Source organism: Zea mays, chromosome 1, assembly GCF_902167145.1.
Source record: "Zea mays cultivar B73 chromosome 1, Zm-B73-REFERENCE-NAM-5.0, whole genome shotgun sequence".
Taxonomy (NCBI): Eukaryota; Viridiplantae; Streptophyta; class Magnoliopsida; order Poales; family Poaceae; genus Zea; species Zea mays.
The window spans coordinates 290687211-290701610 of NC_050096.1; the positions used below are offsets into that span (position 1 = coordinate 290687211).

General features: G+C 51.0%; 1 protein-coding gene and 1 non-coding gene across 2 annotated transcripts; one reads left to right on the plus strand and one right to left on the minus strand.

Annotated features, from left to right (window-relative positions):
- Positions 1 to 201: 201 nt before the first annotated feature.
- TRNAA-AGC (transfer RNA alanine (anticodon AGC)) lies at positions 202 to 274 on the minus strand. Its single transcript has one exon. It is a non-coding gene; the product is annotated as a tRNA-Ala (tRNA).
- A 570-nt stretch (positions 275 to 844) lies between these two features.
- Positions 845 to 2388, plus strand: LOC103644122 (vegetative cell wall protein gp1). Its single transcript, XM_020546987.2, has 2 exons — positions 845 to 1134; positions 1892 to 2388. Exons 1-2 carry the CDS (start codon positions 940 to 942, stop codon positions 2147 to 2149), a joined length of 453 nt encoding a protein of 150 aa, XP_020402576.1. The 5' UTR covers positions 845 to 939; the 3' UTR covers positions 2150 to 2388.
- Positions 2389 to 14400: the final 12012 nt, after the last annotated feature.

Consider the following 14400-nt stretch of genomic DNA (forward strand, 5'->3'; position numbering starts at 1 on the left):
ACTACTACCTAAACGTGATAAAATATCATTTTGTTTTCGTAACCGCAATTATTTGAGCTCTAGCATAAAAAAAACAAACCATGTTATCATATTAGTAGTCATCGAAAAGTATACAGATTCAGCGGTTGAATGCACAGGGCTACAAAAACTAAAGTGCTTGAATGGACAGATAAAAAAATGAACGGGACAGATAAAAAAAAGTGGAGATGCGGGGTATCGATCCCCGTGCCTCTCGCATGCTAAGCGAGCGCTCTACCATCTGAGCTACATCCCCGAATTGATATTTGCTTTCTTGTTTTATTTACTTACACGAACTGGAGCGAGTCCAGCCAGAACATCACAACCAACGTCTCAGCGTCTCAGGCGGACGGAGACGGTCTCGTCCACGTGCAGGCAACAGCATACCTCCTAGCTGTGTATGTAAATGTGCAATGCAATTGCTATTTTCAATCCTTCGGAGTAGCTTCTTCTGTCATGCAATGCAATGATTAAATGTCCTCTGCTAAATGCCTCCTAGACTTGATGCGCCCACCCCCTCGGTGTCCTGCAATGCAAATGGTGGCCGTCCCAGCGACGCTGGCCATCCGAGTACGGCAATCAGTTTGGAGTTGCTGCAGCGCACGATCCCCTGGCCCCTGCTCACCTAAACGCAGAAATTCTAAGCACAGCGCGAGCAAGAATCCGCCTCGATCGATCGCCGCAACTAATCTTACTTGTCCTGTCCTGCCATTCTGATCACCAACTTGCGCTGCCACACCGATCCGGCCACCCACCTATCTAATCGCACCCTCCCTAATTAGTCTATAAATCGCGACGCATTTGATCCATGTTCTTCATAACACAGCAAGACCGACCTTGCCTCCTCCTGCAGCAGCAGCATAACCAGAGGGGAGTGCAGCAAGCCGTTTCGAGAGACAGCTTTAGGCTACTGCTAGCAGTATGGCTTCCGCTGCGCGCTTCCTGGTGGCCGTGGCCGTGGCGTGCGCACTCCTGGCAAGCAACAACTGCCACGCCCACGCGGCGCGCCACTTGGCCGACACGGCCGCGGCTCCCGCTGCTGCTGGTGCCGTCCCTGGCCTCCCCGCCGTGCCGACCTTGCCAACAGTACAGCCAGTGCCCAGGGGCGGAGGGCCCGTTATGGCCAAGTATGGCCCGCGCCATACCTCAGCTCGGCCCAGTAAAGGAGCAAAACCTAGGTGTCCAGGCCCAACACGAAGATGAACGCAGCCGGCAGCCTCCTTGCTTCTCCTCCGCGACTGCCAACAGGCACAGCGCAACCGCACGATTCCATAGCTCCTGCACGCCGCACGCTCGAGCTCGACACTCACCAGTCCCGCGACCTTGCCTCCCCACACGGCCGCTCATCCTTACGTGGCCCGTGGGTTGTGGCCGCCTGACCGGCCGCCTGGCTAGCCGCTGGCTGCCCGAGCACGGCCACGTCTCGCCACCTCGCCGGTCACCGAGGCAGCGCGCCCACGCCTCCCCTGCAAACTTCGGTCTGCTCAACAACTCCCCGGCTTGCTACTTGCTCTTTGGTCTGCTCAAGTCTCGGTCGTGCGTCGCTGGTTTGCTCAACTCTCATTCTGTATTTCTCTCAACAATCAATAGATTTTAGAGGAAGTTACTAGAAGTGAAGAATTGAATAGAGAAAGTATTCAATTTTTTTAAATCAACAGCAATTCAAGCTTGTCGAGATCGACAAAAAAAGGCGTTAGGAAGAGGGAGTTGTGTTATGTGTAACAACATTGTCTGTACATTTTAGTTATTCGTATTTCGTAGTGGAAGTAGGACTAATTAAGTTTAACGTTCAGATTAAGCTTAATGCAAGTTATGTCTTGTTCATTGCCATACTTTATTTTTGGATCGTGCTCCGCCACTGCCAGTGCCACAGGTGGCGCTGCCACCCATGCCGGCCGTGCCCGCGGTCACCGTGCCGCAGATGACGCTGCCGCCCATGCCAGCGGCTCCCAAGGTGGCTGTGCCGCTGCCGCCAATGCCCGCCATCCCGTCCGTGCTGCCCAAGCTGACCCTGCCACCGATGCCCGCTGTCGTTCCATCCGTCGTCCCTAAGGTGGCCTTGCCGCCGATGCCGTCGGTCCCCACCGTCAACGTGCCCATGCCGTTTGCGGCACCGCCTCCGTCGGCGTAGACGCTCGCGGCGCGCTCTTGCAGGTTTGCGTTCGCCGTGCCCACCATGCACAGCAGGTGGTGGTGACCGGTGTACGCGAGAGTGATGCCATTGTTTGTCAATACTGTTGCACGTGTGTTTCGTGCTTTCTTGTTGTGCGTGTAGCGTTGTACCGTTGTACGTACGTATATCCTTTGTATTTCTACCACATTCATTTACGCCGTATATGTATGGTCAACACTCTTCAGCTTTTTTTCTTCTGTTCAAATCTGAACTTTAGCTTCCACCGTATATTTGGCAACTCGGTGTCATTGTTGATCCATAACTCACGCTTATTTATGAAGCAAGAGTGACATTTCTTCGGATCCATAACTAAAGATTCTAATAATGGTGTTGGTCGTCCGGTTCGACACATGACCTGATAGTGATAGATTATATGAAAATTTTCACATCTATCTCATATAATGTTTAATAAAGAGTAAAATACATCTACCGTCCTTAAATTTGACATGTCAGATCTCGTACAAAACTAGAAAAACAGGTCTTTAAACTTTGCCGCCCCATGCAAAATCGTTCAAAACCAAATTTCTTGAAACCGGATAGCGACATGGCAATGCCACGTTAGAACCTCCTCACATCTGTCCGGCACCACCTGATAGCGACATGGCAATGCTAGTTTCAGATCTTTTTTACCTGCATGTACTTTATTTTGGCTTGATAAAAAAATTCTTCTTGAATAATACCGAGCATCTTATTATTTTTTATGCTCAATTGCAGCGACGGGCAATCAACTGATCTAGAAGGCAAAGGGAACGTATTAAAACCTGCTCTGGTAAGGCCCATTGGGCCCGATATGTAATAAACAAGGCATCTCCCACTCCATCCTATTCCGATGTGGAGCCTACGAACGAAGTCCTAATCCTCCCCCCTCCAAACTCCCCGCGAGGCAGATCTCAATCGTCCATAAGTTTTTCGCTTCCACCTTGGATCCTATCTCTATAAATGAGAAGTGAGAGCACCTGTCGCCACCAATCTGTCCCCAACTCGCTAGCCCCCCCCCCCCCCCCCCCCGCCGCCATGAGGCCTAATGTTCATCTTTAATTTTTCTCGCCCCCACCATTTCGTTGTTGTTTCGATAAAATCTTGTAGGGTTTGGTTGGGGCGATCGTGCTTTTGCGACTCTTTGGTGGTTTTATTTAATCTGTCTATGACTGGTTGCTCTTTGTTGCTGCCATCTATGGTTTACCTTTAGGCAGGACACAAGTGAATAAGAGACGAGGAGAGGAAGTAGTCGCGGCAACAAGACAAATAGAAGGGAGGAGAACTTGTGAAAGGGCGACAACCTTACTAGTTTTCGCGTGATCACATATTCACATGTAGGGTCAAGCGTAGGTGTGTGAGAATATTAGCACTAGGTGCACGTGAGGTGGTTCGTGGCAAATCAGGCTTCAAGGAAATAGATTTGAGATTCGTTCATGTGAAGCCAAACCTAGGTTGGGGATGCTTTTGTGTGACTTGAATCTAGTCCAACCCTTAGCCAAACCAACCAAACACCCACAAGGTACATTGATGGAGCCAAGTTGGGTTAGATATAAGAAACCAATCACACTCTAATTGGAGTTTCTATATATCTAACGTCACTATATTCTCATTGCAGATCCTCTTCATCCGTGGGCCCCTTCACCTCCACCTTTTTCCCTATCGTTGATAGATCTGACATCACCATGTTCTTCTTGCACAACCTCTTTATTCGTGGGCCCTTTCACCTCCACTTTTTTCCACGTCATTGTTGCTCGCCTGCCTGCTCTATTGCAACTCTCAAAGGCCCAACTGTCGGTGTTTTGGGTCCGACCGCACACCCGGGGTCGCCCCTCAAGGTGTTTTTTGGAGTAGGACGGTGTCGACGACTGTAGCAAAATGGTTCGTGCCGATCGCACGAGGAACAGTGGACATGGTTTTCAGGTTCGGGCCGCTTAGAGATGCATAACACCCTACGTCCTGGTGAGTATGCTTGGTGGATGTGGTTACAAAAGAGCTCTCTGAATTGAGATTACAGAGAGTTGACGTGGGTGGCTAAGTAAAAGGTCGATCGTTCTGAAGGGGTGCCCCCTAGGCCTTATATACTCGACCGTGGGGCAATACATGTGGATATGATAACAACGAGTAGCTAAAAGATAGTGAACCTCTTGAGTTTATCCCCGCGTAACCCTCGCCGACTTATCCCTGCATGGCTCCGTTGCATGGGGGCTCCAGCGCGGGAAAATCGGATCTCTGTTGTGGTCACTCGCTTGACATCGTGGGCCGTCCGGGTTTACATCAATCCGGCCTCATGTTGATTTGCTCTGCTGGTCGTCTTTCCCCGGGCCCACGAGAGAATGACCTTATGATTTATTGGGCCCTTGGGCCTTTCGCGAGGTCTTTTACTCTTCAGTGGACCCGGGGGATATCTATCCCCCACAAGCCCCCGATCTTTGGGTTAATTTAGAGGTAATCAGCCCAAAGATCCCAGGTCCAGTTTGCAGGTGATTCGAAGAAAATGACCTCCTGCTGTCCTCTCCTGCTTCGATCACCCGTTGACCAAAGCTTAGTTTCGAGTTTGTGCCTTAGAGGTCGGCATTTCAATTTGTAGGATTCTGAACTTCATTGGGTGCACCGAAGGTGCACCCAATGGGTGTAGCCCCCGAGCTTCGAGTAGATTTTTAAAAAATAATCTACTCGAAGGTCTTCCTCAGAAATTGTTTCCATTTGTGCTCCTGCGTTTTGATTGAGGGCTAGCCTTTTAATCTTGTCCCACGCCTTAGAAGTTGGCACTATCTTGGCTTGGAATGATAATCCATGGGGTGCACCGGAGGTGCACCCAATGGGTGTAGCCTCCGACCTTCAAGTGGATTTTTGAGGATAATCCACTCGAAGGTCTTCCTTTTGTGTTTTTTTGCTGAAGATTATCCTTTCTGCTTGTAAAAAATTGGCATGATGTCATCCGCACTATGTCATCAATATTATGCTTCAGAGGTCAGCATGTATTTTGTCTTTTGCAGCCGAGTTCGCAATCCATCCATATCTTGCTAGGTAGTGCAATTTATTTGCTCTGTGACTGATTGGACATTTGATGGACGTTCTCTGTCTAGTCTTCAAGTCGTTTCTGTCGACCATATTTTGTACTCCACTGGCTATATTTGGCTTCCCTCTAACTCTCACTGATATCTCATTTTTGTCTTGAGGCATTCACTGCGTGCCCTGCACAGATGTGACCATTTTGAAAAATATACTGATAATTCCTGGGCGTCCCCCCAATGGGTGTGGGCAAGGGACGTCTTGGTACGCTGAGTGTTTTAGCCGGCTGCTTCTGAGTAGTAATGTGATGTGACGGCGAGTGTAATCATATTCTCCGCGCTGTTGACTGGAGTCCCAATGGGTGTAGTGTTTCGTGAAACGGCGTCAGCCGCCTGATGTGTCTTCAGACGGGTTGAAGTGCTTATTGAATGCTTTGCGACTGTTCGGTGACCGCGGTTGGAGGTGAGCGGTTGCCTCCTCCTTCTATAAATAACGCCATTGTCTCTCTGGCTTTTTCACATCTCTTCGCTGTTCTTCTGCTACTTTCCTCGCTTCTCTCCTTTCTGCTTCCACCATGGGCAAGAACAACAAGCGCAAGCGCGAGCCAACTCCTCCATCGGAGGAGTTTGGTGACTCGGAGTACTCAGAGGAGGAGTTCTCCTCTGGGTCTGAGGGGTCTCCGGCTCCCGTCCCCCTGCGTGAGTCGTCTGACGACTCAGACGACTCCCAGGGGCTTGCGGCGGAAGTCTGGACGTACATCCGGGCCGTCGAGCGCTCCGGGCTCGAGGGCTCGGATGAGTCGGAGTACTCCTCGGACGAGGAGGACTCGGACGGCGGCGGCGAGGACAAGGATGACGACGACGACGACGGCGGTGACGACGACGATGGCGACGGTGACGGTGACGGCAGCGGTAGCGGCTAGATGCCACTGGTCTTTTAGATATTAGTATAGTATAGTTAGAATAATGTAGTAGTTATGTAGAGTAGTATAGCGTAGTGTAGTAGTAGTAGTAATGTAATGTAGTAATAGTAGGGAAGTATCAACTCGCAAAGAGTTGATTTGTAAGCTTATTATCTTTCCTTTGAATGAAAGAATGACGTTGGTTTCCTATTGATGACTCGTCTCGCTTGTTCATAAAGCCGATTTCCTTGAAACAGTAGACAAATGATTTGGGGATCAAACTGATGCTTCCAGAAATAGCTGCCGAGTAAATTGTAAACGATGTTGACGTTTTAGAGGTAACATCAAGCAACTGAAGACTGTATCAGTGTGTTAAAAGCAACGCCGAGTGTTTGGAGAGCAACATCGGCATTTTAGAGTTAATGCCGAGCGACTGGAAGGTGATGTCGGCGTTGTAGAGGCAATGCCGAGCGACTGAACACCAAATCAGCGTTTTGGAGGCAACACCGAGCGACTGGAAGGTGACGTCGACATTTTAGAGGTAATGCCGAGCGACTGAAAACGAAATCGGCGTTTTGGAGGCAACGCCGACCGACTGGAAGGTGACGTCGGCATTTTAGAGGTAATGCCAAGCGACTGAAAACGAAATCAGCGTTTTGGAGGCAACGCCCACCGACTGGAAGGCGACGTCGGTATTTTAGAGGTAATGCCGAGCGACTGAACATGAAATCGGCGTTTTGGAGGCAACGCCCACCGACTGGAAGGCGACGTCGGCATTTTAGAGGTAATGTCGAGCGACTAAACATGAAATCGGCGTTTTGGAGGCAACGCCGAGCGACTGAAAGGTGAAGTCGGCATTTTAGAGGTAATGCCGAGCGATTGAAAACGAAATCAGCGTTTTGGAGGCAACGCCGACCGACTGGAAAGCGACGTCGGCATTTTAGAGGTAATGCCGAGCGACTGGGTATGAAATCGGCGTTTTGGAGGCAACGCCGAGCGACTGGAAGGTGATGTCGGCATTTTAGAGGTAATGCCGAGCGACTGAAAATGAAATCAGCGTTTTGGAGGCAACGCCGAGCGACTGGAAAGCGACGTCGGCATTTTAGAGGTAATGCCGAGCGACTGGGTATGAAATCGGCGTTTTGGAGGCAACGCCGAGTGATAGCAGGCCGCGCGAGCCACTTTGAGGACGATGGCCGGGTGATGAGGTGGCGCACCAGTGTTCTGGAGATAACTGTCGGGGTTCCACGTGGCATGCTGGGGTTTTGGAAATAACCGCCGGGTGATGACTGGGCACTTTTTGAAACGGTATCTGGCTCGAGAATATCCCATAAGAGTTGTGCTTTTAGCCGCCTTTGCTTTCCGTGCCCTAGTTCTTGCTTTCCCGCTTCTGAATCCTCTCTGCCATTCGCCTCCCACTTTGCTCGCTGGTGGAATCGAGATGGCACCCAAGAGGAAGACTGCGAGCTCGTCTGCTGTGGTGATTCCTCCAATCGACCCCAACAGCCAGTTGCCTTTCGCAGGTAACCATATGTCCATCATTTCTGAAACCGAACTCCTTCATCTCGTACCCATCGGGGTTCTTCCTCCGCGGGAACTCTGTTCTTGGCGGATTTGCCATGGGTCTACTGTTCCGACAGAAGATACCCACGAGTCTGTTGTTTACGCCCTTTTTCTCCTCCGCGGCCTTGGCCTTCCCATCTCTCCCTTTTTCCGCGGCCTCCTTGATTTCTATCATGTTAACTTGACCCATTTAAACCCTAATTCAATTTTGCAAATCTCCATCTTCGTTCACTTATGCGAAGCCTTTCTTGGCGTGCTGCCACATTTTGGTTTATGGAAGTATTTGTATCATTGTCGCCCTGGGATGGCCGGGGGACAACATTAGTTGGTCGGGGGTGCCAGCTTGGAGATGCGCCGTGGGCGGAAAACTGAATATCTTGAGATCCCCCTTAAGGACAGTATTAAGGGATGGCGCCTAGAGTGGTTTATAGTTGATAACCTCCCGGTCGGGAAGACAGCCAGACGTTCGTACCCCGAGCTGGACCGAGTCTCCCACAGACCAGGAGGTAGCTGAGGCAGGTGTGTTGCTAGCTGAAGTTGGACTGCTGAAAGAGAGAGGTCTAACTGCTGAAGCTGTGGTTGCTGACTTTGTTTTCAAGAATATCCAGCCACTGAAAGACAGGGCCTATCCAGCTTATCTGTACCGAGGGCTAGCCGACTCAACTCGGGTTACCAACAGGAGAATCCCTTCTGCAGACTTGGTGAGCCGACTTGAAATGATCCTTAGGGGCAAGGTGTCAAATGTTAGTGCTCCAGTGGCATACTCGGCCTGGAATTTGCCTCCTCCCAAAGCCTTCACCCTATTTGTATCGAATCCACCTGTTACTGATGGCAGTTTGGGCCTTAGAGTGCGACCCTCTGCTGAAGAAGTCAGTGCTTTGGTTGCTTCGCTTGGGGAGATTCCTGATGACGAACGGCAGGTCCATTTCGAGGTGCCCCTGAACCCTAGTGATGTAGATATAAACACTATGCTCGATTTGCTAGCTGAGGATTCTTCCGACGCTGCTCCTGCTGGGGCGTTGGCAGTGGTGCCCCTTCCAGAGGTTGATACGACTTTGGATGTTCGAAGGCCTGTCAGTGCTCGCCCGAGGCGCCCTTGCCGAACCAATCAGCCTGAGCCTTCTGCTGATGAGCAAAAGAAGAAAAGAAGGCGCCTCCGGCGAGTATCCAGTTTTGATCAGGATGCTGGTACCTCGGTTCATGTTACCGAAGAAACGCCTGCGACTGGACTTATTGATGCTGACCCCAATGGGTGTCCCCAATCTGCTGCTGATCTCAATGTGGGTGCTCCGCCTGTTGCTGACCCCAATGGGGGTGCTGCTTGTGTTGTCGGTGTGGATGACGAGGAGGAAGAGAATGAGGTTCCTTTGACTCGAAAGAACAGTCGGCAGTTCATCGCCAGTGGTGAGAGTAGTGGAGTTCCCTCTCCTGCTTTGTCTGCCCTCGTTGGTCTACAAGGACTGTCTCTGGCCAACTTTGATCAAACTCTTGAGGATATTGTCGGTGTTTTGGGTCCGACCGCACACCCGGGGTTGCCCCTCAAGGTGTTTTAGAAGTAGGACGGTGTCGACAACTGTAGCAAAATGGTTCGTGCCGATCGCACGAGGGACAGTGAACGAGGTTTACAGGTTCGGGCCGCTTAGAGATGCGTAACACCCTACGTCCTGGTGAGTATGCTTGGTGAATGTGGTTACAAGAGAGCTCTCTGGATTGAGAATGCAGAGAGTTGACGTGGGTGGCTAAGTAAAGGTTCGATCGATCTGAAGGGGTGCCCCCTGGGCCTTATATACTCGACCGTGGGGCAGTACACATGGGTAAGATAACAACAAGTAGCCAAAAGATAGTGGACCTCTTGAGATTATCCCTACGTAACCCTCGCCGACTTATCCTCGCATGGCTTCGTTGCATGGAGGCTCCAGCGCGGGAAAGTCGGGTCTCTGTTGCGGTCGTTCGCTCGACGCTGCGGGCCGTCCGGGTTTGCACCAATCCGGCCTCATGTCGTTCTGCTTTGCTAGTTGTTTTCTCCCCAGGCCCACGAAAGGATGACCTTACGATTTATTGGGCCCTTGGGCCTTTCGTGAGGTCCTTTACTCTTTTAGTGGACCCGGGGGATATCTATCTCCCACAAGCCCCCGATCTTTGGGTTAATTTAGAGGTAATCAACCCGAAGATCCCAGGTCCAGCTTGCAGGTAATTTGAAGAAAGATGGCTTCCAGTTGTCTTCTCCTGCTCCGATCACTCGTTGACCAAAGCCTAGTTTCGTGTCTATGCCTTAGAGGTCGGCATTCCAATTCGTAGGATTCTGAACTTCATTGGGTGCACAGGAGGTGCACCCAATGGGTGTAGCCCCCCGAGCTTCGAGTAGATTTTAGAAAATAATCTACTCGAAGGTCTTCAGTAGAGATTATTTCCATTTGTGTTCCTTCATTTTGGTTGAGGGTTGGCTTTTTTAATCTTGTCCCACGCTTTTAGAAATCGGCACTATCTCGGCTTGGAATGATAATCCATGGGGTGCACCAGAGGTGCACCCAATGGGTGTAGCCCCCGACCTTCAAGTGGATTTTTGAGGATAATTCACTCGAAGGTCTTCCTTTTATGTCCTTTTGCTGAAGATTATCCTTTCTGCTTGTAAAAAAGTTGGCATGATGTCGTCCGCACTATGTCATCAATATTATGCTTCAAAGGTCAGCATGTATTTTGTCTTTTGCAGCCGAGTTCGCAATCCATCCGTATCTTGCTAGGCAGTGTAATTTATTTGCTCTGTGACTGATTGGACATTTGATGGACGTTCTCTGTCTAGTCTTCAAGTCGTGTCTGTCGATCATATTTTGCACTCTACTGGCTATATTTGGCTTCCCTCTAACTCTCGTTGATATCTCATTTTTGTTTTGAGGCATTTACTGCGTGCCCTGCACAGATGTGACCATTTTGAAAAATATACTGATAATTCCTGGGCGTCCCCCCCAATGGGTGTGGGCAAGGGACGGCTTGGTACGCTGAGTGTTTTAGCCGGCTGCTTCTGAGTAGTAATGTGATGGGACGGCGAGTGTAATCATATCCTTTGCGCTGTTGACTGGAGTCCCAATGGGTGTAGTGTTGCATGAAACGGCGTCAGCCGCCTGACGTGTCTCCAGACGGGTGGAAGTGCTTATTGAATGCTTTGCAACTGTTCAGTGACCGCGGTTGGAGGTGAGCGGTTGCCTTTCCCTTCTATAAATAACGCCATTGCCCCTCTGGTTTTTTCACATCTCTTCGCTGTTCTTTACTGCTTCCTTCTTTTCTCTCCCGTCTGCTTCCGCCATGGGCAAGAGCAACAAGCGCAAGCACGAACCGACTCCTCCATCGGAGGATTTCGGTGACTCGGAATTCTCGGAGGAGGAGTTCTCCTCCGAGTCCGAGGGAACTCCGGCTCCCGTCTCTCCCCCGGCGTCGTCCGATGACTCGGACGACTCCCAGGGGATAGCCGCGGAAGTCTGGTCATATATCCGGGCCGTCGAGCGCTCCGGGCTCGAGGGCTCGGATGAGTCAGAGTACTCCTCGGATGAGGAGGACTCTGACGGCGGCGGTGAGGACGAGGACGACAACGACGACGACGACGACGACGACGGTGACGACGGTGACGGCGGCGGTAGCGGCAGGGGCAGCGGCGACGGCGGCAGGGACGGTGACGACAGCGGCAGCAGGGACAGCACCAAGGGCGGCAGCAGCAAGGGCAGCACCAAGGGCGGCGGCAGCAGCAGGGGCAGGGCCAGTGGCTAGACGCCACTGGTCTTATTAGTATAGTATGGTATAGTTAGAATAATGTAGTAGTAATGTAGAGTAGTATAGCGTAGTGTAGTAGTAGTAATGTAATGTAGTAATAGTAGGGGAGTATCAACTCGCGAAGAGTTGATTTGTAAGTTTATTAACTTCCCTTTGAATGAAAGAATGACGTTTGGCTTCTCTTTTGATGATTGCCCCGTTTACTTGTGAGTCTAATTCCTTTGAAAAAGTAAGAGAAATACTCGAGCATTGAACTGATGTTTTCTGAAATGGTTGCCGAGTATCTTTGTAGGTGGTGTCGGCGCTTGTAGAAGTAACTGCCGAGTAACATGAAAATTGTGTCAGCGTTTTTGGAAGCAACGCCGAGTAACTGAATATGATATCAACGTTTTAGAAGCAACGCCGAGTGACTGGAGGTCGGCTTCGGCATTTTAGAAGTAATGCCAAGCAACTGAACATGAAAACAGCGTTTTAGAAGCAACACCGAGTGACGGGAAGTCGACGTCGGCATTTTAGAAGTAATGCCGAGCAACTGAAGACGAAATCAGCGTTTTAGAAGCAACGCCGAGTGACTAGAGGCCGACGTCGGCATTTTAGAAGTAATGCCGAGCGACTGAATACGAAATCAGCGTTTTAGAAACAATGCCGAGTGACGGCAGGTCGATGTCGGCATTTTAGAAGTAATGCCGAGCGACTGAGTACGAAACCAGCGTTTTAGAAGCAACGCCGAGTGACGGCAGGTCGATGTCGGCATTTTAGAGGTAATGCCGAGCGACTGAGTACGAAACCAGTCGTTTTAGAAGCAACGCCGAGTGACTGGAGGTCGCCCGAGCCACTTTGAGGATGGTAGCCGAGTGATGAGGTGGCGCATTGGTGTTCTGGGGATAACTGCCGGGTGACCACGTGGCACGCTGGTTTTGGAAATAATCGCCGGGTGATGACTGGGCACTTTTTGAGACGGTATCTGGCTCAAGAATATCCCATAAGAGCTGCGCTTTTAGCCGCCTTTGCTTTCCGTGCCCTAGTTCTTGCATTCCCGCTTCCGAATCCTCTCTGCCGCTCGCCTCCACTCTGCTCGCTGGTAGAATTGAGATGGCGCCCAAGAGGAAGACCGCGAGCTCGTCTGCTGTGGTGATTCCCCCAATCGATCCCAACAGCCAATTGCCTTTTGCAGGTAACCACATGTCCATCATTTCCGAAACTGAACTCCTCCACCTCGTGTCCATCGGGGTTCTTCCTCCGCGGGAACTCTGTTCTTGGCAGATTTGTCACGGGACTACTGTCCCGACAGAGGATACCCACGAGTCTGTAGTTTACGCCCCTTTTCTTCTCCGCGGCCTTGGCCTTCCCCTCTCTCCCTTTTTCCGCGGTCTCCTTGATTTCTACCACATTAACCTGACCCATCTGAACCCTAACTCGATTCTGCAAATCTCCATCTTCGTTCACTTATGCGAAGCCTTTCTTGGCGTGCTGCCGCATTTCGGCTTATGGAAATACCTGTATCATTGTCGCCCTGGGATGGCCGGGGGACAACATCAGTTGGTCGGAGGTGCCAGTTTGGAGATGCGCCGCGGACGGAAGACTGAGTATCTTGAGATTCCCCTTAAAGACAGTATTAAGGGGTGGCGTCTAGAGTGGTTCATAGTTGATAATTATGGAAATTCTCTCCCCTCCCGGTCGGGAAGACAGCCAGACGTTCGCACCCCAAGCTGGACCGAGTCTCCCACAGATGAGGAGGTAGCTGAGGCGAGTGTGTTGCTAGCTGAAGTTGGACTGCTGAAAGAGAGAGGTCTAACTGCTGAAGCTGTGGTCACTGACTTTGTTTTCAAGAACATTCAGCCACTGAAAGATAGGGCCTACCCAGCTTATCTGTATCGAGGGCTAGCCGACTCAACTCGGGTTACCAACAGGAGAATCCCTTCTGCAGACTTAGTGAGCCGACTTGAAATGATTCTCAGGGGTAAGGTGTCCAATGTTGGTGCTCCAGTGGCGTACTCGGCCTGGAACTTGCCTCCTCCCAAAGCTTTCACCCTTTTTGTCTCAAATCCACCTGTGACTGATGGCAATTTGGGCCTTAGAGTGCGACCCTCTGCTGAAGAAGTCAGTGCTTTGGTTGCTTCGCTTGGGGCGATTCCTGATGACGAACGGCAAGTCTATTTCGAGGTGCCCCTGAACCCCAGTGATGCAGATATAAATGCCATGCTTGATCTGCTAGCTGAGGATTCTTCCGACGCTGCTCCTGCTGGTACATTGGCAGTGGTGCCCCTCCAAGAGGTTGATACAACTTTGGATGTTCAGAAACCTGTCAGTACTCGCCCGAGGCGCCCTAGCCGAACCAATCAGCCTGAGCCTTCTGCTGATGAGCAAAAGAAGAAAAGAAGGCGCCTCCGGCGAGTATCCAGTTTTGATGAGGACGCTGGTACCTCAGTTCCTGCTGCTGAAGAAGTGCCTGCGACTGGACCTACTGACGCTGACCCAAATGGGTGTACCCAAACTACTACCGATCCCAATGTGGGTGCTCCTCCTGTTGCTGATCCCAATGGGGGTGCTGCTTGTGTCGTCGGTGTGGATGACGAGGGGGAAGAGAATGAGGTTCCTTTGACTCGAAAGAACAGTCGGCAGTTCGTCGCCAGTGGTGAGAGTAGTGGAGTTCCCTCTCCTGCTTTGTCTGCCCTCATTGGTCTACAAGAACTGTCTCTGGCTAACTTTGATCAAGCTCTTGAGGATATGGTCCCAGAGGACTTGTTATCGGAGCCAGTGGATGATGGTGCAATGGAGGCTTGTGCTGACGTGCCCGATGCTGGATTGAGGTCATCCCGTGCCTCGTCGACCTTAGAGCGCGATCTTGAGGGCCGGGAGACTGACTTGAATCATCCTGGTCCTATGGAGGTAGATGAGGACCCATCAACCTTAGAAGTGGTTATTGCAGAGAACTTGGACCTCAAGAGTGGTGCTGTCACATGCCTAGCCCCCGAGGGTGTCGCCGGGGATG

What these genes read in the sequence shown, in the direction of transcription:
- LOC103644122 (XM_020546987.2), top strand. Translation starts at nt 940, where the DNA reads ATGGCTTCCGCTGCGCGCTTCCTGGTGGCCGTGGCCGTGGCGTGCGCA. An exon ending in TGCCCAGGGGCGGAGGGCCC is followed by an intron (nt 1,135 to 1,891) that starts GTTATGGCCAAG and finishes CCAGTGCCACAG; the next exon opens with GTGGCGCTGCCACCCATGCC.